This window comes from Urocitellus parryii, chromosome 7, assembly GCF_045843805.1.
Source record: "Urocitellus parryii isolate mUroPar1 chromosome 7, mUroPar1.hap1, whole genome shotgun sequence".
NCBI classification, from domain to species: Eukaryota; Metazoa; Chordata; class Mammalia; order Rodentia; family Sciuridae; genus Urocitellus; species Urocitellus parryii.
Window position 1 is genome coordinate 169,863,409 of NC_135537.1, and position 27,524 is coordinate 169,890,932.

The 27,524-nt window shown below is 36.8% G+C and overlaps 1 protein-coding gene across 1 annotated transcript; it reads left to right on the plus strand.

Annotated features, from left to right (window-relative positions):
- Nucleotides 1-156: 156 nt before the first annotated feature.
- On the plus strand, nucleotides 157-27,458 carry Cep95 (centrosomal protein 95). Its single transcript, XM_077801171.1, has 20 exons — nucleotides 157-516; nucleotides 1,883-2,011; nucleotides 3,282-3,389; nucleotides 7,048-7,158; nucleotides 10,284-10,389; nucleotides 12,669-12,784; nucleotides 14,977-15,108; nucleotides 16,205-16,395; nucleotides 18,316-18,428; nucleotides 18,618-18,747; nucleotides 19,320-19,470; nucleotides 20,585-20,724; nucleotides 22,002-22,100; nucleotides 22,921-23,050; nucleotides 23,794-23,963; nucleotides 24,064-24,138; nucleotides 24,823-24,975; nucleotides 26,381-26,527; nucleotides 26,822-26,893; nucleotides 27,167-27,458. The coding sequence occupies exons 1-20, from the start codon at nucleotides 387-389 to the stop codon at nucleotides 27,341-27,343; spliced, it is 2,580 nt and encodes an 859-aa protein (XP_077657297.1). The 5' UTR covers nucleotides 157-386; the 3' UTR covers nucleotides 27,344-27,458.
- Nucleotides 27,459-27,524: the final 66 nt, after the last annotated feature.

Genomic DNA, 27,524 nt, shown 5'->3' on the forward strand with positions numbered 1-27,524 from the left:
TTTACGTCTCCGCAAGAGCCCCCACGCCCTTAACCAAATGAGGCGAGAAGGCGGAGCCTGATATTGTCACGTGACTGCCTCATGGGGTGAGCGGGCCGCACTACTTCCTTGGTTGGCGTCGGCGGAGGAACACAAACTAACTGAGCTCACCGGAAGTGCAGTTCTTTTGCCCCCGGGAGACGGGCCAGGGCTGCTGGATGACCTGGCCTGTCCAGCCCCGCTCCCTGAGAACACTTTCGCGGGATCTTGCCCGCGGGGAAGGGTTTCTTAGAGCCCGCAAACTGCTGCCTCGTCTCGTGCTGCGAAAGGAAGTGTTCCTGTAATGACCAATCAGCGGCGAGGAGCCGTTTTAACGTCCCTCCCTTCTTCACCCCTCCTTCCCCGCAATGTGGTCCGTTCCCCCTTCTGTTCGCTCCGGGTCTGCGCAGTGTGGCCCTAACAGGACGCCGTCACCCGCGAGCCCGCCTTGGAGTCCGGCGGTGACCCGTCTCCGCGACATGTCTGGCTCAGAGGCTGGTGAGTCTCGGCCTGGATCCCTGGTTTGTGGACTTCAGCTGTCCAACTTTCCGGCGGTCCAATACTGGGTCTGGGCTGCCCCTGAAGCTCGTGACCGTATGGCACATGGTCGCAGTCGCGGGTTCTCTGGATAAGGGTCTCAGCCTTACTACTTCTGTGCTTCAAGGCAGTCGGACAGCGACGTGGGCTGTGAAAGAGGGGTCTTGTGGTGAGGCTGGTAGGACATCCGCATCCTGGCTGCTATGCAGCAGTCAGAAAGATCTTCTCGGACTTGTATTTCTCTGGAATGTCCAGCCACTGTCAGTGTGTTCTCCGCTTTTGCATTGTGGGTGCTGAGGCCGAACCTACGTTTATATTGGTCTTGAAAGACGTGATATTTTTTAAGATACGTCGATGCCTTTGCCAAAGCAAAATAGCGGGATTTTGTGTTGTTGTTTTGCTGCCCTCTGGAGTTAAGGGTTTGTCTGGCATCGCTTTCGAAAAGCGAATTGATTTGGTTGTCTAGGACGCTTCGTCCTTTTCTCCAGTGCAAAACGGTTGTCATGGTTTGGTCAGCTATGAGAAATGGGCATGTGGAGGGAAATCGGTGTATGGAAGATACACAGACTTATTTGCTTCCAAAACGTGCGTCCATTACTTACCGGAGATGCATCTAATGCTAAAGTACTTTCCCTTTAATCACCAATAATTTCAGTGAACAAATGTTTCAAGCTTTCTACATTATCTTTAGTTGAGAAATCTTTAATCTTGATAATCCTAACACTGGGGGAGGGCCGGATGTGGTATAGCCCACAAAGAACTTCAACAGTATTTTTAAGATGCTAGTTCTGGAATTTAGGGATTTTTTAATGTATATAAAATGTAATAAAACCTAACAGATGCATTAGTGTTATCATTATTCCAGTTCTTAACAGCCTAAATTAATCACCACCCTTTTGGGTACCAGAGAGACCTTGACTTGCACAATTGGTAAAAACATAACTAATACTATTGGGAATTTTAAACATCCTCCATCAATTAGTTTCTAGTAACTTGAGATTGTCATTTGCAAACTTTTTAAAATAACATGATAGTCCGTTTACTTATACCTTTTAAGTAAAAACACTTATTTAAGGCTTTTATAAAATAAAAACTAATACTAAATAAGTAAAGATTTTGGGTTGCAACAATAAAAATTGAAATTATAAACTCTGGAAATCATCCCAATACATCTTTTCAAAAATCTTAACTAGGAGGGTCTTTGAAATTTTTTAATAAATTTCTTATTTTGTAGAGTTCAATATCTGTTTTGTGGAGGTTGTTGATATTTTGTGCTTGACTTTTCCTAGTGCTAGTAAAGACTTATTTTCTCCTTTTTCCCCAACAGAGTGGGTAACCATTGCCAATAACCTTCTTTTTAAATGTCACATACATCTGAGGATACACACACTTGAAGATTGTGATTCTAATGTTTTTATTGCTCTTTATCAATCCATTTTGGGAGAAAAAGTTCCAGGTAAGTTCACTGAAAAAATGGTACTAATTGTGTCTGTATTTTGGGCCAAAAGTTTCTAGTTCTTTTAGTTAAATCCCTTGGTATTTATAAAATTTTATTTTCTCTGTCTGCATCTTATTTCTATCCAAATGTAGTATTTTTATGCTAATGAATATTTTAGGGGACCCTCTCATAATAATAGCCTTGATCAAATCAGTTTGAAGGCCAGCCCCATTTAATCTAATCATATTAATGCCTTGTAAAAGTCACACCATTTCTGTAAATAAATCTTCAAAGTTTTAAAAATTGAGCAGAACTTGGAAATTTGTTGGATTCTGCTACTTAACCAGTATTACAAATAAGAATTGATGTTTATTTTGACCCTAATTCACTAAGATAGTAAATTTATATTTTAAGTTGTGATTTGCACATTTTGCTGTGACCTTGGTTAAATAGCTGAGAATTCTTTTTTAAATTTAATTTTATTTATTTTTTTATTGGTTGTTCAAAACATTACAAAGCTCATGACATATCATCTTTCATACATTTGATTCAAGTGAGTTATGAACTCCCATTTTTACCCCAAATACAAATTGCAGAATCACATCAGTTACACATTCACATTTTTACATAATGCCATTTTAGTGACTGTTGTATTCTGCTGCCTTTCCTATCCCCTACTATCCCCCCTCCCCTCCCCTTCCATCTTCCCTTTCTACCTAATCTGTTGTTGTTCAGTTCTCTCCCTTGTTTTTTTCCCCCCCTTTCCCCTCACAACCTCTTATATGTGATTTCGTATAACATTGAGGGTTTCCTTCCATTTCCATGCAGTTTCCCTTCTCTCTCCCTTTCCCTCCCACCACTCGCCTCTCAGAATTCTCATCCATAGATTCCTTTACTGCTTTCATTTCTTTGTCAAGTCTCTGCTTATGTTTGCCTTCCTTATCAACTATTCACATCCCCTTGAATTTGGAGATACTTAATTTTAAGAAATGATCCCAGAGTTTCCCTGTTCATCTGCATATTCTTTTACATGGTACTTAATGTAAAACATGTTTATATGTTGGGTATAGTATCAAATAATTAAATAATATTGAAAAATAAATATTCAACTAAAAAGATACTACTTTGTAGAATTCAGGCTTTATCATTTTATCTGTACTACCATCTGTCCAGCTAATGCACAGCTTACTTTTGTTGCATTTGGGTTTACTCAAAAGCCTAGTCAAAGACAAATAGATAAAAACTTGGATCCTCATAGATGCAAAATAATGTGACTTTTGCTCCACAGACCTCATAGCTATTCCCAAGAGTCAAGAGGATGATGCCCACAATGTACAAGCAGTGATTGATTCATTGGCCTTGGATTATCTGCAGGTTAGCTTGTCTCACATAACAGGTTAGTATATTAGATAATTATGCATCTTAGTAAAATAACATTAGGTATTGTTTAATTAACCAAATGAGGGATCTTATAGAACCGACAAACTAAGACTGAACCAAGACAACTGATATACTTAGGGCAATCATATATTAAATCTTTTCAGGAGAATTGAACACTGAGTTTGTGATGGATCTGGATTTGAAATGAATTTCATGTATATTTTTGTTTTGTTATATTAAAGCATACCCATGCTGCATGTTTTTAGTAGCTAAAAGTTAGAAACACTTAAATGCCAATTAATAGGGACTGTTTAGATAAACAATAATAGCTCTGGAGAGTGAACTGCGAAATAGGTTTAAAAGATGATTGATAATGCTCTTTGTGCACAAAGTGTTCCATTTTAGAGAAGCAATCTCCAGTGTATATTGTGAGAAAAACACAGTGTAGTTATATTGTATAGAGTATGCTGCAGTTTGTTAAAACGAGTAGGGAAAATATATATGCAGATATATCCTGTTGAATGCAGTCAGAAAGACTCTTGAAAAATAGATTTAAAAAACTTTAATAATGATTGCTTCCAACATGGGGAACTTCAGGGTTACAAGAAAGGGAGCCCAGATTTTCACAATATATCATATTTTTTTGAATTTTGAACCATATTATATATTCAAAAGCTTTTAATAATATAAGCTGCTTTTTAAAGACTTTTCCTAAAATAAAATGAAAGCTACTTTGCTGTGTTCCAAAAACAAGCATACCAAATATATTTACAAATCCTTATGTTTGTCAAAAGTAGTGAATAAGAATTATTCCAATAAATTATTTCAAGCTAAGGAACAGAGAATCTTAGGGACTTGAAGCTATATTTCAGTCCAAAAAGAAGGCGTATACTATTGATGTATTTTTCAACATTGGTTAAAGAAGATAAATGGTAATAAGGGTAGGAAATTGACATTTCTTAACTTAATATTGACAAGAACAAATTTTTGCAGAGATACAGTCATTAGTATTTAAGTTCAGTTCTAGGGGAGTAAATGGGATAAATCAATTTGGAGATAAATTATTTTAAGAAATGATCCCAGATTTTCCCTGTTCCTTTGCAGTTTGAAATTGCTAAATCACCTGAGTATGTTGGACATTTTCTGATATTTGTACTTTTGAAATATACTATAGAAAGATTGTAAACATACATATGTTTGCAGAAGTTTTTATTGTGAAGTTGCCTCTCACAAACTGCACTCACCCATGAGTTATTGCAAATTGCTTACCTCCTCCAGTAGATTGCAGAGCAGCTTTTGACTCCTTATGTTGTGTGCAAAGTAGTTTCTCTTCCACCACAAAGCAATGCTTTCTGGCCAACAGTCTTAATTGCTGGGTTGGCAGAGTATGCTCCCCATCCTGGAAACTGAGAAGTCTTGAGTATGCCCATGGGTATGCATATGTATTTTAAGCCAGAAAAACACAGGGCTTAAAAACAGGATTTCACACTCATTATTTCAAATAGAATAAAGTATTCCAACTCTAGTATAGTTTTGTATCATAAGTTAAGAGTGGCCAGCTTTTCTCAGATGTCAAACTTCTACTCTGCTTCTCCCATTCTGGTTTGAATTCTTGAGAATGCTAGGCATGATATCCCAAAGGGATCACCAGAGCATCACAACGGCCAAGTTCCATCCATACCTGATGTTGACTGGAATCCTTTTTTTTTTTTTTTTTTTTAAAGAGAGAGTGAGAGAGGAGAGAGGAGAGAGAGAGAGAATTTTTAATATTTATTTTTTAGTTCTCGGCGGACACAACATCTTTGTTGGTATGTGGTGCTGAGGATCGAACCCGGGCCACACGCATGCCAGGCGAGCGCGCCACCGCTTGAGCCACATCCCCAGCCCCGACTGGAGTCCATTTTAAGTGACATTAAACATGTCAAGTGTCCACGCTTTTGCCGATCCATTTTTATTCAATATTTCAACTTAGCATTTGTTAATAATCTATTAGGGGCCAAGTACTGTGCTAGGAATTGTTTCAAGATTAACTTCTGGATATTATGTAAATGTGGTAGGAGATGAGACTAGAGAGTTGAGGATGAGGCGAGATTAAAAAGGGATTTAGCCAAGCATGGTGGTTGTAACTCAGGAGTCTGAGTCAAGAGGAAGGGGGAATCTAAAGTTTGAGGCCAGCTTCAGCAAATTAGCAAGACCCTGTTTCAAAAGTTAAAAAAAAAAAAAAAAAGTACTAGGGGCTGGGGATATAACTCAGTAGATAGGGTGCCTGCCTTTCAAACACAATGCACTGGGTTCAATCCCCAACACCACAAAAATAAATAAATAAAAAATAAAAGTACTGGGAATGTAGCACAGTGGTAAAGCACTCCCGGTTTAAAGCCTCAATACCCCCAAAAAGGGGAGAGGATTTTTAGATTTAGATTTAGAAAGGGAGCCTGGATGAGATTTTGGGTGTTTTTTTTTCACTTCTTGCAGTGCTGGGGATCAAACCTCATGGATGCAGTTTTAATCAGAAATATGGTTTGATCTATACAGTATGAATAGAAGTAAACAGGGGAAAAGAACCATGAATTCCTAATGAAAAAGTATTGACTTTTTTTTGTTTGTTTTGGTATTATTCTACTGTAATTACCTTTAGAACAAACCAACCCAAAGAAATAGGATCCCACAATCTGAAAGTATTTTATTCTGTCATTTTTTTCCCACCAGCCTAATAAAGTTCTGCTTTGCTGCTTTATGTTGTGGTATGACTCTTATTAGAAATTTGATTTTTTTTTGGGGGGGGGGGACCAGGGATTGAACCCAGGGGCAATTAACCACTGAGCCACATCCCCAACCCCTTTTTATATATTTTATTTAGAGACAGGATCTTGTTGAGTTGCTTAGGACCTTGCTAAGTTGCTGAGGATGGCTTTGGACTTGTGATCCTCCTGCCTCAGCCTCTTGGATGGCTGGGATTACAAGCATGCATCACTGTACCTGGAAGAAAATCTTTTCTTAAATCCAGTTATTTTGCTTCTTGAAAAAAAAGAAGAAATATGCCATTGAATTATTATTATTATTATTAAACATTATATCCAAGCCTATTGTTTTTATTTTTTATTTTTTTGGATATAATAAATAGTACAAGATCAATGTTTTTAATATTTATAATTTTATTTCTTCTGAGTTTATAATCCATATATTCTTTCACAATGTTATATCCATTTCAAGATTATGAGACTTTCAAGGCAGGTATGGTTCTCCATCCCAGTGCTGGGAGGCTGAGGCAGAAGGATAGCAAGATTGAGGACAGCCTGGATAATTTAGCAAGAACCTAAAAAAAGGGAGAGGCTGGGATTGTAGCTTAATGGTATAGCGCTTGCCTTGCATGTGTGAAGCACTGGGTTTGATCCTCAGCACCAAATAAAAATAAGTAAAGATATCATGTCCATCTACAACTTAAAAAAATATATATATATCTACAACTTAAAAATATATATCTACAACTTAAAAAAAAATATATATATATATATATATTTTTTTTTTTTAACATTTTAAGGGCTGGGGATGTAGCTCAGTAGTAAAGTGCCCTTGTGCTCAATTCCTAGTACCAAAATAAAAACCTAAAACCAATTATGAGGCTCTCAATGGTTTTTATTAAAATTTTTAATAGCTTTATGTTCTGTGTTCAGGAGAAAATATTGTGAAAGGAGACAAAGAATCTATCAGGAATCTCCTAGAAATATTTGATGGATTGCTGGAGTATCTTACAGAACACATCAGTGAAACATCTCATGAGAAAAGTAAGTTTAAGAATAGAGGGGCTGGGCTGAGGCTATAGCTCAGTGGTAGAGTGCTTTCCTTGAATGTGTAGGGCACTCGATTCATCCTCAGCACCACATAAAAATAAATAAATAAAAATATTGTATCTATGTAAACTAAGAAAAATATTTAAAAAAAAAAGTATGAAGAGGCTGGGGTCAGAGCTCGGTGGTAGAGTGCATACTTAGTGTGGATAAGGCCTTGGGTTTGAACCCCAGCAAAAGAAATCCCAAGAAGGATTACATACCCTTTTGCCTTTTATCTGTTTGGTTATTTTTCTTAAGAAGCAGAATCACCAATACAATATGCTTGATAAATTTAATTGTATATTTCTAATTGTTTCAGGTGATTGGAAACTGTATCATCAAATCCTTTGTTAATTTGGATTGTTACTTATAAATAACTTTAAAGCTAATCTAAAATGGGAACCTAAATTTCTGTCTGAGTTATTTATTGTTCTATTATTGCATAAAATTTCTTATTCCAAAATTTCCTATGTCAGAATCACCATTTTATATTACAAATTTGGATATTACTAAGGCATTAGCAGGAAGAACTGGGGCATTTCTACCAACACTGTTATTTCATGATGGCCAGCTTTTTTTTCTTCTTCTTCCTTTTTTCTTTGCTTTTTTTGAGATAGATTCTTGCTAAGTTGCCAGGCTGGCTTCTAATTTGTGATCCTCCTGCCTCAGCCTCCTGAGTGGCTGGGATTATAGTCATGCATCACTGCACCTGACTACCAGCCTGAATATACTTTTTTTTTTTTTCTTTTTGGTACCAAGGATAGAACCCAGGAGCACTATGTCACATCTTCAGCTCTTTTTTTTTTTTTTTCCCCCCCTCTGAATCTGGCTTTGAGCATGTGACCCTCCTTCCTCAACCTCCTGAGCTGCTGGGATTATAGGCATGCACAACCATACCCGGCTGAATATTTTTATTTTACTCTTTAACCCAGTTACCCAAATTATAAAAATTTATTGTGATGTTTTTGTTTTATGAATATCAATATTGCCTTATTTTTATCTAAAAGTGTTATGGTTATTTAAACTTAATCAGTAGTACTTAAGGACTGTATCATCTTTAATACATAATACTGTTGATCATGAATGGAATAATATATTATCCGTTCTTATATTACAAATTTATCCAAAAAATTATCAGCACAGTAATTAACAAATTCTAATATGTTACAATAAAAAATTTGGGTTGCCTCACCTTTTCTAATTTCTGCCATCATGGATAGACCTGTGCTGTGATTCTAATACTTTAAATTAATCTTAAAGTTTTTAGTTAGAGATACTTCCCTATCTTTAATCAATTTCTGCTAAAATGATTTAAAAGCCAGAAGGGAAGATTGAAAGGTATACATTGGAAATTTCTTTTTCTTAAAATTCTAAACTTTTGGGTGTAGTTATGTGTTAAATGCTAATCTGGGTACTTTGGAAGGATTCAAAGCTGCATGTCATTGATTTTTCTTAAAACAAAAACAAAGACTTAAACCAAAAACTTGTACTTAAGTCAGGGAGACAGCCTTAAATACATACAATAGACACGAAAGAAGGAAGTTGGGGGCGAGTATTGAAAGTGATTAACCTGTGGAATTCACCTAATGCAAGGTTACCAATAGGTATTTCGATCCTCTGTATCATTTTGTCTTTTTAGCAGCAAAATTAAGAGACAGAAAACTATAAGTAAATAAAATTTATTTGAACTGTTATAAAGTCAACAACAGTTTTTACACTTCAGTGCTTGATTGTGGGGAGGAGTGGGAAGATAGTGCCTCATTGATGATAGAGCAGTGGGGATGGAGGGATGAAGACTGCTCTCATGTGAATCTAGTGGTAGTGAAAGGCTGAAGGATACTACCTCCCAGAAAGGTTGGTAGTATGTGGTGAGCTGAGCTGTGATAGGTGGGAGTTGCTGAGTTGGCCCTCCCTGGATGACAATTGAACAGTGTTAGAATCTAAGTTTTGAGTCTCACTTATGCAGGTCCAAAATGTACTTAATTGGCATTATTATCTGGAGCTGATCAGATTCTTCAAAATGACAATTGACAGGGCTGGGGTTGTCTCAGTGGTAGAGCACTTTCCTTGCAAGCATGAGGCTCTGGGTTTGATCCTCAGCACCATATAAATAAATAAAAAAATAGGCTATTATGTCCATCTACAACTAAAAAAAAAAAATTTTTTTTAATGCCAATTGACAAAATGGAAAGGAAGTCTTTGCTAGCATTAGTCATGCCAGCAGTGCGGGGCAGCTTCTCTGTGAAACCTGAGCTAGCATTATCATTTACCATTGAAGAATGAGGGATTTGAAGGCAAACCCTCACCGTCTGAGAAACTCTCTAGACTTGTTTTTTCATACGAAGCTTGTTGTAAAGATTAAGTAAGGAGATACGTTTAGCACAGAGCCTAGTTCAGACTATATGCACCATCAGTGTTGACAAATGATATTAAGATGTTGCTTGGTGAATACAGAAATAGAAAATAATGAGGTGGATGTTTGAACAGGAAATGTCTAGAATTACGCATTGGAATATCCGGAGAGGTAAATCTGAATCAGATTTTATCCTCATAACGCCTAAAATCATAGCCCTAGTGAATTAGTGCTGCTGGTGAAAGCGTGTATTCCTTGGGTATTTTAGGTTGGAGAAAAAGGTCAGTGGTCTTAAGAAAAATTTCATCTAAACCATGATATGTTCTGACTCTCACATGAGGCATGGTTGTCTTGGAACTTGAAGTAGGTTAATAGAATCATATTATTCCTGCCATCTTAATTGATTACCTCAGACATCCCTTACAGATGGAGAAGTATAAAGAATGATAAGTGAACCTATCACATTGCTTAAAAAAGAAAATATCATAATATACTTGGTAGGCCTTGATTTGAAAGCAACGAGCTTCTTATTTCTTTGTTACTTGAGTAACTCATTGAAGGTAATGATTTGATTCTTTCTAATTTCACTGTCATGGGAGCCTAGATTACCATTATAGGTTGGGGGTTGTCTCACTTTACTTACCTCTTCTGGCCTCTTTTATAGAAAAAAAAAATGGTATTAACTTGGGTTTTTTTGGTATTGTTGTTTTTAATCTGTTTTAAACAGGTGAAACTGAACAGTATTTTAAAGAATCCCATGAAGGAGAACCTTTGGAAGAGCTAGAAAGCACTAAGGAGTCCAAATCATCATGGAAAAGAGTTTCTTTTGGGAGGTAGCCCACAATGTCTGAATTTTATCAAAACAAATTGTGCTTTCTCATCTACTAAGAATTAAAATTGCACGTAGTATACCAGAATGGTACCCAAAAAAGCTAATGTGAACATTTTTACTAACTTCTTCTTTTTTATACCTTTTTGAGGGAGTTTTATGAACATGAGCTACATATAATACTAATTCTCCATCTTAATTACCTACTCATTTTTCATTTGTCCCTTGATCATGAAAAGATCATCATTTTTTCCTTGTTCATCCTCCTTTGAGTAAACTTGTAAAGTACAGAGAAATTCTTTTATGTGTGTGTGTGTGTGTGTGTGTGTGTGTGTATGTGTTTTTTTTTTTTTTATTTTTAGTTGTAGCTGAACACAATATCTTTATTTATTTTTACGTGGTGCTGAGGATCAAACCCAGGGCCTTGCACGTGCTAGGCAAGTGCTCCACCACTGAGCCACAACCCCAGCCCCAGAGAAATTCTTTAACAGCAAGAAAAAAGATGAAATTTGTCATGTAAAACTAAATATTGCTGTTAACATTTTGTTATATTTTAGTCCTTTATATATTTTTTTTGGATGAAGTCATACTGTTTGTAGGCATTATCTTTATTTAACACATCCAATCTTTTCCCAAGTTGTCAAACTATCTATAATATTTTTTTTTTAGTTTTTAGTATTGAACCCAGGACAATAGTGCATGCTAGACCAGCATACCACTACTAAGCTACATACACCCTCTGCCCTGCAGTAAGTTTTAATTTTATTTTACTTTATTTATTTAGCATGAGCCCTTGAGCCCAGGGCTTCATGCATGCTGAGTAAGTGTTTTACCACTGAGCTACATCACTAGCTTTTTCTTTTTCTTATTTTGGGATAGGTTCTTGCTAAGTTGCCTAGGATAGCCCTGAACTTGTTATCTTCCTGCTTCAGGCTCTTGAATACCTGGGATTATAATGACTATGTATCATCATTCACGTAGTTATAACATAATTTACTACTCCAATCTTATAATGTGGAGGTTTGTGATGGTGATGATGATGATGATGATGATGACGACGACGGTGACGACAAAATTCTTAAAAAGCAAGCCAGGCAAGAAGATTGTAAATTTGAGGCCAGACTGGGCAACTTCGCAAGACCCTATCTCAAAATAAAAAGGGCTGGTGACATAGTTTAGGGGTAGAGTGACCCTGGGAGGGGAGCCTTCTTTTATTCTCCCTTTCTCTCATGTCTTTAGGTTAAATTCAGGGTAAAAGAGTATGAATGTTTTAAGGCTATTAATAAAAGTTGCCAAGTTTTTCAAGGAGGCCATGACTAATTTACATCCACCAGCAGCATGAAAGAGCAGGTACTTCATGAGCCATTTTCATTGATCAATATCAGTTTTAAAATTTATGCTACTTTCATAGACAAAATATATTGTTGTTACAGATTTGATTGTACTCCTTGCTAACTAAAACTTGAACATAATATTGTGATTTTCTTTTAAATATCTAAATTTTGATTTTTTTATGGAGTATGTCATGGTTTGAAAAACACAGGCAATACCTTTTTTTGGAGGGGAGAGGTACCACGGATTGAACTTAGGGGCACTGAACCACTGAGCCACATTCCCAGCCCTATTTTGTATTTTATTTAGAGACAGGATCTCACTGAGCTGCTTAGTACCTTGCTTTTGAACTCACGATTCTCCTGCCTCAACCTCCCCAGACCCTGGGATCTTAGGCATGTACCACCACACCTGGCTGGCAAATACCTTTTTTTTAGGTAAAGTACATTGTGAAAAATGTCTCAAAGGAGACCCATCATAAGGTGAAATTCTTGACTTTATTTATCATTATATTTTAAAAAGTAAAACAATTGCAAAAGTGAGACAATTCAAAGATATTTAGTGCAAAATTAATGCCCTACCAGACTTCCCTCCACTCTTGCACTTTTAGATTCACCCGTGTTAGCTGTCCTCTGTATGTATTCTGTCCATTTCATCCTTGACACTTTATACACAGTTTTTTTCATTATATATCTATCAACACAAAACAAGCAGCAAGGATTGATAAGCATTAAGAGGAAGATCATGCACTATCATTTATTTTGTACATCTCAGGCTGCAGGCATGCTAGGCAAGTGCCTTACTGCTGAGTTACTTCCCCGGCTCTGTTTTTTTTCAATTTTTTTGCACCTAGAAAATGAGCAATCTGAATACCTGCAGGCTGGATGTTGGAAGCAGGAAGGGTCCTCTATGGTCAGGCTGGGCCCTGAGTGAGTGAGAATTTCTTTCTAGGAGCTCCTCCTCACCTGAGGCTTTGGGACCCTCTTGGGATGAAGATGAAGCAGAATCCACTGGTGAAATAATTAGACTCGGAGACACAGCACACACCTTTTCTCTAAGAAGTAATGGTGAGTAGTTAATATCAGTTATTATTCAGTATGCTGTTAAAACAATATGAAGATTATGTTCTTTAATATTAGAAGAATAGAGTCCTAATTGAACCTCAGCATTGAAATTCCAGAATAGCACCATTATGCACTAAATATGAATAGTAGTCTGAAATCATAGGCAAGTAGGAGTCACAAGCACAGAGGCACATAAGATCAAGGCAAATCTATGGGTGCAAGGTTGTCATGTACTTTGTGGGACCTGATATCCCGAGAAGAGAATTGTGGATGTATCTTTACAGTTTAGTCAAAATTCTGGAGTACCTCTTTCCCAAATTGGACATTTTTCATCATTTCAACTAATAAGTTCATACTCCAATAGCAAATTTCCTCCCAGGCTTTAGGCCATATTTCCAATAATCTGCTTACACACAGTAGAACTGTGTGTAATATCTCTCATTCCCAGTTTCAGGCCCTGTGACTATCCTACCCACCTTGCATGCCATGTTCATCTTTGACATATATTGTTGGGGTGCTCTTTCTTCCTATTACTGACAAACTCACTCTCCATAGCCCAGCCTCTCCTACCTGCCTCAGGCTGTCAACTCTGCGTTCTCTCTTCCTTTCTATTAACACCATTCCCACATTGCTTGGTAATTTATAGCTTGTTGTGTAAACTGTGAATTCCTGGGAAAGTGGCCACATCATAGTCATTAGGCAAATACTTACTTGGTGCTTTTCCTATACCACGCAGTGGTGAGAGAGTTGGGAACAAAACAGGCACAAATTCCTGCCTTCATGGAATTTACATTCTACCTGTGAAAACTGCTGATAAATAAAAATATATAGTAAGATTATTCTTGTTCATCATAATTTTTCAAAACTTAGGAAAACACCCATCCCAAATAAGTATTTTTTGAATAGAAAGACAAGAATGCTACCCCATAATTAGTACTTTGAATTGGAAATCAGGTGGTCTGCTTTCTCATCCAGACTCTGCTACTGGCTGTGTGACTTTGGACAAGGTTCTTACCTTTTCTGAGCCCCATTTCTTCAAATTTGAAATAAGAGAATTGGACTAAACCAACATTAAAGTCCCTGTAAGCACTAATACTCTAATTCCAAGGAATGGATGCTGCACTCCTAAGAAATTATGTTCAAAAACCCAAGTCTGAACATCACAGTAGACCAAAGACATGAGTTTGTCATTGAGAGAGGCAAAGTAAAGGACTTTTAGCACCATTATGCACTAAATATGAATAGTTGTCTGAAATCACAGGCAAAGTGTAAAGTATAGTTATTTCGTAAGAACATTACTTGAAGGAAGTCAGATACATTCACAGTGGAGGGGATGGTGATTTTAGAAATGGGTCCTCTGATATTAAGTGCCATGTAAACTAAGTACAACAGTAAAAGATGATTTACTATTCAAGAATCTCTAATCCAGAACTCTGAAGGACTGCAAAATCTTAAACTCTGTGAGCCACTGACATGATATCACCAGTGGAAAATTCTACACATGACCTCATATAACAGATCATAGTCAAAATTCAGGAAACACTAGAAATAGTGTATAAAATTACCTTGGGCTGTGTATATGAAACATAAATGAGTTGGGGCCCATCCCTAAGATCTTATTCTGTATGTGCAAATATTCCAAAATCCAAAATACTTCTGATCCCAAGCATTTTGGATAAAGGATACTCAATCTATACTTGTTTTCAAATTGTAGAGAGTGGAATTTGATTTAACGTTTTTAAGGCAAAGGAGAAAAGGTTGAGAAGGAAGCTAGCAAAGGTATTTGGGATTGATTTGATGAAAGGGCTTATGGCAGCTTCCTTTTATCATTAGATTAAGATGTCAACTGTCACATTCACAGGTATCTAATTTAGATTTTAATTTCTGAACTGTAACTCTTTGATTATGGTACTAGCCACAAACCCTAATTCATTTAACATCTTTATACCTAGAAATGCCCATATAACAATCAGCATTTCTACAACTCTAGCACCTATTTTTCTGAAGCAGAGTAATGAAACATTGAGTAAAATCTTGTTTTCAAGTCGTAAAAGTGATTCTGGACTATAGAACTGCCTTTTAATATGTTAGTTATTAAAAATAATTGGTATCTTTCAACATTCCTCTTGGCATTTAGTATAATATTTAGCAAACATTTTGATAGATAAAAAATTTACCTTTATTTTCTTTCCTAGGTGCTCAAAGTCCTGTCCACAAGCAGTCTAAAAAAATGTCACCCTCACCAGTTGCAAAACTACAGGAAGATATGTTAAACCCTCCCTCATCTAGTTTTCTGTTCAAGGATAGGACATCCTTTGTTGAAGATAGTGAGTCGTAATGTGTTGTTCGTTCTTTAGTCTATTCCTGGGTTGACACAGTCATTGTCCAGGACATTTGCTAATGGTCTTTTTACTTAGTTGCACTATATAAGAATCTTTTTGGTTTTACGTGATCTTATTTGTAATTGTTTTTTCTTAATTCTGAGCTCTAATTTCTGCTTAATATGGTCTTTGGCCACACATTTTTTTCTTTTTTCTTTTTTTTTTAAGGCAAAGGTGCTTTTTTAATTTTAGTATCTTTATTTTTATTTATTTCTTTAATGTGGTGCTGAAGATCGAACCCAGGGCCTCAGGCATGCGAGGCAAGCGCACTCTACCTCTGAGCTACAACCCCAGCCCCACCACATATTTTTACTTCCCCTGTTTTATTATCTAAGTCATCTTCTCTCAAAATATTTGGGGTTTTTTGTTTTTCTTTTAAGGATAATACAGTCTGATACATTTGTATATGTATATATACATACAGTTGATGGTCTTCAACTTATAACTGAATAACAAAATATAGTACTTGAAAAATATTCCTATTTATTACAGAATTTTTATATGGTAGTATTACATAAAATCATTGTTAATGGCCAGCTGGTTTTCTAACATGTGAATGAACCATAAGTTTACACAGCCATTCTTTAAACATTGGTTGCTTCCAGTTTTCATTATTTTTATTTCTTTGGGGATTGAACCCAGGAGCACTTTACCACTGAGCTATATCCCCACCCTTTATTTTTTGAGACAGGATCTCACTAAGTTGCTGAGGCTGGCCTCAAACTTGTGAACCTCTTGCCTCAACCTCCCAAGTCACTGGAATTACATGTGTGTATCACTTTGCCCAGCTCATTATTTTTAAATAACTTTCAGGGTCCATTTTTATACTATATAATATTAAGGTTACTTTCATTCTGATTTAATTAGATTTCTACTTGTTGGCTAAGGATGTATCACTGCTTTAATTATGTTTTGTGTTTTTTATTTTTAATCAAGTTAAAAAGATTTGTGTGTGTGAATGTATTTATATAGGTGTAGGTGTATGTAAAATGATTTATGTCTTAGAGTTTCATCGTAGATCCACTTTAATTTGTCCTACTAGTGGAAACCCCTTCTGTGAGTATGGTTCCAAGCGCTAGAAAGCTAGGGGAGCCCATCCGAGCAGCTATTCCTTTACATCCACCCTACCACCCTTCAGAACCTCGAGCACCCTGCCCTATAGGAAAAGAATACCTGCGTGCAAGTCACTTCTCCCCTGCCGGGAATTCATCTGGAGAGCACACGGCATTTTCTGTAAGTGGAAAAATTTGCTTGCATTTGGTTAGAAAGCCCATATTTTTAAAAATTCATTTACTTATTGTACTGGGTGTCAAACCAAGGGCCTTTCTTTTGCTAGGCAAGTGCTCTTCTACCACTGAGCTCCATCTCCAACACCAGAAGCCTATCTATTTAGAGGTCTCTTGTTAGAATAAGTCAAGTATATTGCATTGACCAAAGCATTGTACTTCTTAAAATCTACTTCTACATACCCCTGCATGTTCTTGTTATAGGAAGGTTGGGATAAAATAAGTGTATTTTATCCCAGGCACAGTTTTGGGTACTTTACAGGTGTTGGATAATTTATTCTTCCAAACAGTTCTGGAGAAATCATTATATTTTCTATGGAAACTGATGTAGAGAGGTCCATATATTGTCTGAGTTTACACAACAATTATTAGAGGCAGGATTTAAACTCAAGCATTCTGACTTCAGAACACTGTTGTATATCCCCAATTAAATACTTAAATATGTTTGAAATATTGGAAAATGTGAAAAAGCAAATTGCCACTGGGCACAGTGGTGCATGCCTATAACCCCAGCTCTTCAGGAAGCTGAGCTTGGCAAGTTTGAAGCCAGCCTGTGTGATTTAGTGAGAGACTATCTCAAAATAAAGAGGCCTGAAATGTTCTCAATGGTAGAGCAACCCTAGGTTCAATCCCAACTACTGTTTTAAAGCCGGGGGCAGGGGGGGTGGAAATCTATTCATCTGTATTTCCATTGTCAGCATGAACCCCTGTTATTATCTTGGCCTGTTGGCTTTTATTTTTTTCTTATGGAAGGGATGGAGAAACCCGGTCCCTTTAAAAAAAAAAAAAAAAAAAAAGGATATATATATATATATATATATATATATATTCTGCCCATATCTTCCTAGAAAGAACAGGCAAATATGTGCCAGGGTAAATTTATAAACAATGATACATTCAATTCTCATTATTAAAAAGTTCAAACAGTGCAGAAAAGGTACAAAGATGAAATAAACATCATTAGCATTAGGTAATCATCATTTTAAACATTCTCTGTGTCTGTTCAGATAGGAGGGTGGATACATTAAAGAGAGAGAAAGAAAGGGGTCATAAGATAATGGTTACCTTTGGGGAAGTCTTGCCGTGATGGTATAATGCCGTTATTGGTAATTCTTGTTTCTTCACTAGGGTGGCAGTGAATGGGAGAATTCATTTTGAAATAATTCACTAAGCTGGACATTTAAATTTCATTTTAAAAGTTTTTAAAATTTGATTAATTATTGCTATTTACTAAACTGTACTAAATTTAATAGAAGAAAAGGATTCTGAAGTGTAATTGAGGATATCATTAAATACTAAATAATGTTTATCACAAGAAATTTTCTAAGATTCCCTCTAGGAGATGGGTGTGTGGTTCAATGGTAGAGTATGTATGCTTAGTGTGCTCAAGGGCCCTGGGTTCAATCTGTAGCACCAAACATACAAGCAAAAAAGATTCTCTCTAAGGTTAAGAAAATATTATTGAAAGTGTTGGGTCTATATTTATATTTTGGGAAGTTTCAGGTTTGTTTAAAAGTGTTTCAATTTTAGACAGTTTTAGTTGATTGATTCTTCAATAGAAGAGATAAAAATTTGTGATTTGATCATTTGTAATTGTCTAGTTGTAGGCATTATCCCTGAAATTTCATGTTTGAGAACGCCTCACCTGGCTTTATATTAGAATAGCATTCTAAGCCACACTTTTCCTCTGAGTAGAAATGATAGACATGCTCCAGTCCTTTAACATTGAGTATCAATATGCATTTAAAAATAAAGGAAATTGAAGAATCTAGCTTTGGTGCCACAGTTTTATTGCGTCCCACCATCAAAAGGATTTTGCCTGTCGTCTTTGTAGCTTTTTCAAATTAACTTTGTTCTGTGTTAATAGGAACCAGATGATAGAGTTACCTTAACTTCCAAGTTGCCTGACAATAGTGAACAGGAAGCCTACCCAACTCGGGTCCCCAGCCCCAGAACAAGGAAGATTCCCAAAGGAAAAAGGTAACACTACCCAGGCTTACATGTTGATAGTTTGTTTGCAAATGGATTTGAAAAGTGAAGGGTACACTCTACAAATTTAGCTGTGGAAACCAGTATGAAATATATATTAAAGTATATATTACATGGTTATTTTGAACTAAATAAAGTATACGTGGCTACTTAAATGTCACATGGTCACTTTCGTTACAGAAGTGAAAACAGAGCTGCAGTCTCATCATGGGATTCACCTTCCCCGCAGAGGTCAAGAAAGAGGTTAACAGAACAAGAACTACATGTAGTGTCAGAGAAACTCTCTCAACGGCTCTGTGAGCTAGATTGGGCAAGTTTTGTTTTTTAATGTATAATTACTATGGTTAGTGAGCATTTCAGTGTCTCCCAGTTGAAGTTGAAAGCTAAGCTTAGGTATTGGAAAATCAGTTGAGTCTTAGTTATTGTGAAAATGTTCTAGAAGTCAAACAGGTAAGACATGAATAATGATCTCTTAACCTTTCTTGATATAACCAAGTATGACACAGATTTGTCCAAATTATATTGACTTCTGATGAAAACTAAATCATTTAATATACAAGTTAATGTTAAACCATTTATCTTTAGTTTCCCTTTGTTATTAAAGATGGATCTGATATAAAGTTGGATGGATCACTGATTGCCACAAAATGCAGTGAGACAACATTGAATTAATTAAATCCCTACTTGACTTACTGTTAAGCTTACTGAAACTGAGTAGCTGGTAGCATCAATATCCAGCCTTTAAAAGCTAAAGATGCATAAGCATCTGAAAGCTTATTATTAGTAACTATCAGAGGAAACTTTAAAAGTCTGCTGTCTACTTCTACTAATTTACATTCTGTTGAAATCAATGAAAGATGTTGAAAAGAATTTTCTCAATAGATGTTAAAAAGTGCTCTGGGTGATCGAATTAAAGAAAAGACTGTCTATGAAGAAGATATTATAAACAAAGAGATGGCGAATGGAAATGAGGAGACACTTTCTCAACATAGTGACAGCATCATGGAATATGAGCCAAAGAAGCTAAGGCCAGGTACAAACCCAGAGGGACCTAGAATGGTGGTGTCCATGTGAACTACTTAGGTCGTTCTGTGTGTTTTTAATGACTTTCTCATTTGAAAAATTTCAGAAATATGCAAAAGGATAAAAAAAAAATAGCACTTTTTTTTTTGGTACTAGGGATTGAACCCAGGGACACTGTATCATTGAGCTACATGCCAAACCTTCTTTTTTATTTTGAGACATGGTCTCACTAAGTTGCCAAGGCTGGCCTTGAACTTGCATTCCTCCTGCCTTAGCTTGGGGATTGCAGGGGTGTGCCACTAGGCTGGGTTTATGACTATTTTCATACTTTGACTGTTTATATATTACTTATCTAAACATACTATTGTTTTATGTTCTTTTAAAATTTTACATAGGGCTGGAAATACAGCTCAGTGTAGAGCTCTTGCCTAGCATGCCTGAGGCCCTGGGTTTGATCCTCATCACTCCCCAAAAAAAACAAAAATTAAAAAAATTTACATAGATACTATATATATCATTCTTCAGTCTGCTTTTTTTGTGTGTGTTAACATTGTTTTGGAAATCTATTTTGATACTTAAAGGTCCAGCTAATTCATTTTAGCTGCGGTATGACCAAATTTGCAGATGTATCCCATTGGTATGAGCATATATGTCACTATTTATTCATTAGGGAAGAATCTGGACTGCTTAGACAGTACTTAACCATGTTAACTTTTGTTTATAAGTATTCTACTTTGTAAGTATTTATAAGCTATGTGTATATATTTTCATCTTCTCCTTAGGATCTAGAATGCAGACACATGGCCCAGATAATTTATCTTTTCTCCATCTAGATTCTCCCCCCATTGCCAGTCAAGGAACTTTATGCATATAAATTCATATTGAATCTAATATTGAATTCAATCCAAAATTGAATATATAACTAAATGCTTGAGATGGTTCATATTTGTATTCATTTGTCTGTTTACTTGGTATGACTAAGTATACAAATATGAATTAGTTATAATACATTTAGCACACTTACTTCTCCTTCTCTTTGGATTTGGTGAGAACCAACTAATTGGTTTCCAGCTTAACATTCTGCCTGTCAGGAACTAATGGTAAATGGCCTTTCTGTGTTGCAGGATTTCCCAAGCACAAAAAGCCACCTTACAGATCCCATTCGCTTTCTCCATCTCCAGTTAACAAACACAAACAGTTCCAGATAGAGAGAAGGCGGCAGCGTAAGCCAAAAGAAACAGATATCCGCCATTTCCAAGCAAAGGTACTTCTCCATTCCTTGACTGTTGTTGGGTAGGAGACAATGCCATTTATCCTTGCTATCCTGAATTAAATTAGCATGCTGTTGATTAAAGGTTTTGAGTTGAGTGGATGATAGAGAATTATGTGATATGGTCTATGTCCCTCTTAAGGAGAATAAATCATGAAATTCTCAAGAATGTTAGCTTATTGTTCCAGTGGATTAAGGAAAAGATCGGTATGAGTTGGTATTTTCAGAGAGAACTTAAGATATAAGGGGAATTTGAGGTGGATTACACATGATAGATCATTTGAATTACATGATGGGCCACTGAGTATCCATTGGAGGAGATGGTTGGCCTCCAACAAGGAGACTGGTATGATGATGATTGCTGAGGACGACTTTCTGCTGTGGCAAAGGGATTTTGAAATGTTGCATAAATGTAGGACACTTAGTTGTTTGCTTTAGTAGGTTTCATAATCTCCCCACCTCCTTTTCTTTTTTTGGCAGTACTGGTGATTAAACCCAGGACCTCACATAAATGAGGCAAATGCTATACTGCTGAGCCCTTTTTAATTTTATTTTGAGACAGGGTCTCACTAAGTTGCCCAGTCCTCCTGGTCTCAACCTCCTGAGTAGCTGGAATTACAGGCATATACCACAACAACTTTTCTTTTTGTGGTACTGGGGACTGAACCCAGTGGCCCTCTACCCCTGAACCACATTCCCAGCCCTTTTTATTTTTTGTTTTGAGAGAGGGGCTCAATAAGTTGCCTAGACTGGTCTTGAACTTGGGTTCCTTCTACCTCAGCCTCCTGAGTAGCTGGGTATACAGGCATTTGCCTCAGTGCCCAGCTGTAGTATTTATAATAGTGAAAACTAAAATTAATTCAAATGTCTTACAGTAGTTATAATCAGTATGTAATTCATCATGTAACTTCCATTTAGGGGAGTATCAAAATAATTATAAAACCTGTGAGAAAAAAATGCATTATGTAAAATTTCATTTTATGTCCCAATTACATATCTTTTAAAACAACGTGTATAGAGCCTGAAAGGAACTGTTTATAAAAAGGTGGGAGAGAATGAGCTTGATATTTTTGGCTTGAAAGGTTCCTAGATGAATTTTTCCCCTACATATATATGTGGGTTTTTTTGTTTTGTTTGTTTTTGTGGTGCTGGGGATTGAACTCAGGGCTTTGTGCATGCGAGGCAAGCACTCTACCAACTGAGCTACAGCCCCAGCACTCACATGTATGTTTTTTAACAACTATAATATTATATAACCTTTCCCCATTTAGGCATTAACTGAAGCATTTGAAAGGGAGCTAAGAAGAAATAAAATTCAAGACAATATTGGATCTCAAAGGATAAATGAGGAGGAGGAGGAGGAGGAAACAGTGGGTAAAAGTCTCCACTATAATAAATGCATTTGATCAGATCAGTGGGAAGTACAGTTTTTTTTTTTGTTGTTGTTGTTTTTTTAAAAAAAAGACCCAACAGGGTCTTAATCAATAGCTATTTAGGAAAAGACAGGATTTCATTTCCTAATTTCATAATGTAGGATTTTTTTCCTTACTCATAGTCAGGTTGCTAAGATACAGCAAGACATGATACCAGAGAAAGCTAGTGTTTTCCCTTCTGCCTAAAACTTGTATCAATTTTTATGAGTTTCTACTTTCCAGTTCACCAGGGGGTTAAAAAATTGCATAAGCTGACCAAGTTAACGGGGAATAAGAGAAGACAGAAGCCAAGTTGCTTTATTGAGTATGAGAAACCCAAAGCATGTGTAATGCTTTTCAAAAGGTTGACTACAGAAACTAAATAAAAGCATGGGGAAATGCTTTTATTAAATGTTACTGAACAAAATGGGTTATGAAGTACAATGTGGTCACAACTAAACCTAATGCATAGTTGCTTGGGAATTTTTTTAATCTATGTGGGAAAAGTTCTGAAAGAAACAAGCATATCACAGCATTAATACTAGGTGTATTTAGCGTGTGGGACAAGGTGACTGAAAACTTGAAAAATTCCAAGGGACACCAATGGCCAAAAGATGTCTTTACCTTAGAATAAACGAACATTAGCTAGATTTTTAGAGATTTAGAAGAAAGGTGATTTGTCGAGGGATTGGTTAGCTATTTTGTCAGTATAAAATGTTTAAGATGATGTATGAAAGAGTTTTACTTACTTCCATTCTGTTCCATATCTGCTTTGAAGGGAAAAATATACAGAGAAGTCATTCATACAAGAACTCCCAAACATAGTCAGCCCTGGAAGATTTACTCCAGAAAATCCACAACTCAGAGTTCAAGAGGTGGCTTCCAAAGGCCAAATAAAGCAGCTCCAAGTAAGAACTACAGAATTGTACTTTATGAAAAACTGGCCAACTTTGAAAGTATGCACTGCATTCCAAGGATAGCTTTGCAAACTAACATCCACCAGTTAGCAGCAGAAAGTGACTCTTTATTACTGCCATATGGCTGGTTTTCTGTAAAGAGAGCTAAAAACTCTGAAGAATTGCCTTAGGGAAGCCTATATATTTACACCAAGAAAAAGCTGGGGCTACCACTCACAGCTCCAGCTTGAGCCTCACTCTGGTTGCCTTTTTTTGTTTTTGTTTCTGGGAAGTTGGTAGAATGCAAGGGATGCTCGAAGGCAAACAGATGGCCTGTCCAGCCTCTATATACTGATAGTTGGGTCATGTAAAATGCCAGATTTTCAACTATTCCCCAAAGATGACTGGCCTTCCAGCTACATGCCATTAAACAGAGTTTTTCTTCTAAGCACATGCCTACTAGGAGGGCTGACGAATCTTTTAACACATAGGAAGCATCCACCTACAGGTGCTGAGGCAGCCAAGCAGTTGGTATGCACTTTCAGGCCTAGCATATCATCAGTAAGAATGTTGAGCTTATCTTCATCCCTAACAGGTAGCTGGCTTACTCTGATCAAAGAAGGAATGCAAAAGTGATGAGTACATTTAGAATGGCTTTTTTCAGGATCATCACCATATCAACATACCAGGAAGATGGGGTAAGAGTTCTTATTGGCACGTTTCCCAAATTAAGAGCATCTTATTTGTCCTTACAGTGAAAGTAAATGAACACAGTCTCTTGCCCCTTATGCTGGAGCAGTTTCCATTTCTCTATGTTTCTGGCCCAACACTAAGCAAAATGTGGAAACAACAAATTGCACATGTTGAACAGCTCAATAAAGAGGCACACAGGGACAGTCGATCAAAGAAGAAACTCCAGGATGAAGTAAGTTACCAACAGTTTGCAGTGTAGGAATATAAACCAGAAAGGGGAAGATCTTGTACTTGAACATCATTGTTAACTTGCCTTGTTATTTCCCTTAAAGATAGAAGAAGCCCTGAGAAGGCATGAAATCCTCACTTCCCTTGTCAAGAAAGAATATGAACATAACAAGAGACTGGTATGTTAAGAACAAGTTGGGCATTCTAATTTTGAACTTAAAAGGAAATAAGTATAACTTAGTTTCTATCTGTATAGCTGAGCAGTACAGATTCTTCTAACACTTGCCTGCAGAAGCAATGAGGGCTTTATCCAAAATTGATTAGGGGCAAATGCTATAGAAATGCTAAATACAATTTTCCCCCCAGTGCTGGGAATTGAATTGAACCCAGGGGCACTCTACCACTGAATGGGTGAAAATATCTGAATATTTGAGTTGGAGGCTTTGGATATAGGACCTCATTTCATCCTCATTGCTTTGATATTGTCCTAATTAAATATTGACAACTCAAGCTTAAAAGTCCAGAGTGCCATTTTCTTGTTCTTGTTAAGTAGGCATTGGCTGTGACTTAGTGATCTCTGGTAGAGTGAGGAGACGAGACCCTCAAATTTGGGAGGTGCTCAGGTCCTGGCTGCTCTCTGCACTGTCGGGTCTTGCCAGTGCTGCTCTTCAGATCAAGGTGATGAAGCTGCAAAGGATGAGGGTTTCTGGGAACTGATGGTCTTTCACACTCTGTGCAGGATGCAGGGCCACTGTCCCTGCATGGCTGCCTTTCTGCTCAAAGACATCTTAAGGGACTCTGGGGGAGATGTGATGCTTGTATATGCCTTCCTCTTATCCTTACATCCTCTTCTCCTTTCCTAGCAAGACTTCAAGGACTGCATTTATAGACAGAGGTTGACCCAATCAAAAATAAAAGAAAATCGTCAGCAAATTATTCGTGCCCGAAAATATTATGATGATTATAGAGTTCAGTTGCGTGCAAAAATGATGAGAATGAGAACCCGGGAAGAAATGGTAAGTGTGTTCTTTCTCCCCAGCCCTGTTAAGAAGGTAAATTGTGTCTTACATTTTAGGACTACTTTCTTTGTCATAAGTCTTGCCTCAGTTTAAATCTGAAATCCGAGCCAAGTGGCACACGCCTATAATTCCAGTGACTCAGGAGGCAGAGGCAGGAAGATCACAAGTTCAAAGCCATCTTCAGCAACTTTAGCAAGACCCTGTCTCAAAATGAAAAATAAAAAGGGCTGGGGATATAGCTTAGTGGTGAAATGTCCCTGGTTCAATCCTAGTACCAAAAAAAAAAAGAATAAGTAGCGTCTCAAACCTGCTGAACAGATTTCTTTTCCATGGCTCCCCAAATGCCAACCACCTCATGTAAGTGTTGCACAGAAGTGCAGCATGTTTTGCTCTGGAGTTCCTGCCTTATACACATGGCTGCTTGAGAATTCGTTTCTGGAAGCGAGCAGTAAAGGATCTCTGTGATAAGTGAGAAAATACTGAACATTATTAATCAAATACACATCAAAACTACAATATATCACTGACATGCACAAGAATGGGAATACAAAAGACAAAAGTCAGTTAAGGATGAGAAGCTGGAACTCCCATGCAGGGATAATGAGGTTGTAAAGTGGTGTGACTGCTTGGGAAAACAACTTAGCAGTTCCTCCAGAGGACCATAAAGAGTTAATGTTACCCAGTAATTTTATCCTTAGGTATGGATGTACACACATATTCATAGCAGCATTATTTCTAATGTCAAAAGGGGGAAACAACTAGTATGGATGAACAAAATAATAATTAAATGTAAATATAATTAAAATATAAACTCATGTAGAATATTTAACAATAAAAAGGAATGAAGTACTGATATATACTGTAATGTAGATAAAACTTGAAAACATTGGGGCTGGGGATGTGGCTCAAGCGGTAGCGCGCTCGCCTGGCATGCATGCGGCCCGGGTTCGATCCTCAGCACCACATACCAACAAAGATGTTGTGTCCGCCGAGAACTAACTAACTAAATAAATATTTAAAAAAAAAAAAAAAAAAAAGAAAACATTATGCTAAATTATGCTAAGAGAAAGAAGTGTCCAGAACAGGCAAATCCATATATAGAAAGTAGATTAATGGTGCTAGCTAAAAGGAGGGGTATATAGGGAGTGACTGCCAACAGACATGGGGTTTCTTTTTGGAGCAAAAATGTTCCGAAACTAGCGGTAATGATGGCACAATTCTGAATTATTCAAAGCTACCAAAGTATACATTTTTAAGAAGGTTAGTTTATGATATGTGAATAATAGTAATAAAGCTTCCCGTTTTTAAAAATCTGTAAAAAAAATACTATTGGTATTTACCTGTAGTTGAGCAAAACGATCATGAAGTTCAGCTTAAATTTATCTTTGTCATTAAATGACAGATATTTAAGAAGCTGTTTGAGGAAGGTTTACAAATTCAGAAACAAAGATTACAAGACCTGAGAAACTATGCCAAAGAAAAAAGAGACGAAGAAAAGAGACAGCATCAGAATGAACTGGACTCGATGGAGAACTACTATAAGGACCAGGTGGGCTCATTAGAATGTGTTGGATCTTGACCACCTGTGTCAAAAGTTGGCTTAGTATACAGACAATAAACCTCTGTTTGTTAACTCAGAACTTTGCAGACTGTATAAATTACAATGACTCTATTTCCAAGACAAATTTAAGATAAAATAAGCTAGTGCTTGGCTATAGTATATTGTATTGCTTTTTTCATTTCTAAGAAAAGATTTTAAGCCTGTGAACAGGGTTTAATGTTTTCAGTCCAAATGTAAAAATTCTTACACTAAATAAGATTTCTTTTTCTTCCCTATAAACAGTTTTCATTGCTGGCAGAAGCCATATCACAGGAACGTCAGGAACTCAAAGCCCGAGAGAAATTCCAGGCTCAGGTAATAATTAACAGGATAGAAATTTTCTAGAAAATAGAAAACAGTATTGTACCTTTTAGGGAATGGAGAGAATACTAATAAGATAATCCATTTACCATTCAAGATATTTGTCCTGTGAGTTTAACTTCACTCATTCAGGTCTCTATAAGAGCTGCTGCTAAATTATAAATTTATTGGAGGAGCTTGATGAGCTGGAAGGTAGAGCAAAGACTAAAAATAGACAAGGGCTAGATAAATGTTTGGAGTAAAAGGATGACATGAATCCTCTTTTAGACATTACATAAGGTGAAGAGGGAGCTGAGATCTAAGATGGAGAAGGAAATTCAGCAACTACAGAACATGATAACGCAGAATGACGATGACGCTTTCTTCCGGGAACTGGAAGCTGAGCGCTTCAGAGCTCGGCTACAGCTGGCTTCTCTTCAGTATGGTCGGAATCCCTTCTCATGAGGCCAGATTTCATAGGTGAGGTTTCTGGAGGCCTTTACCAGGACAGAGCTAGAACTGAGCCAGTAAACAGTCTGAAACAGAAGAATTTTTTTAAATGCCTTATCTGTGTATTCATTCCAATACTCATAATATTTTAAATAAAAATGTTTTCTTAAAGCTTACTGCTTTTTCTTTTTTTTTA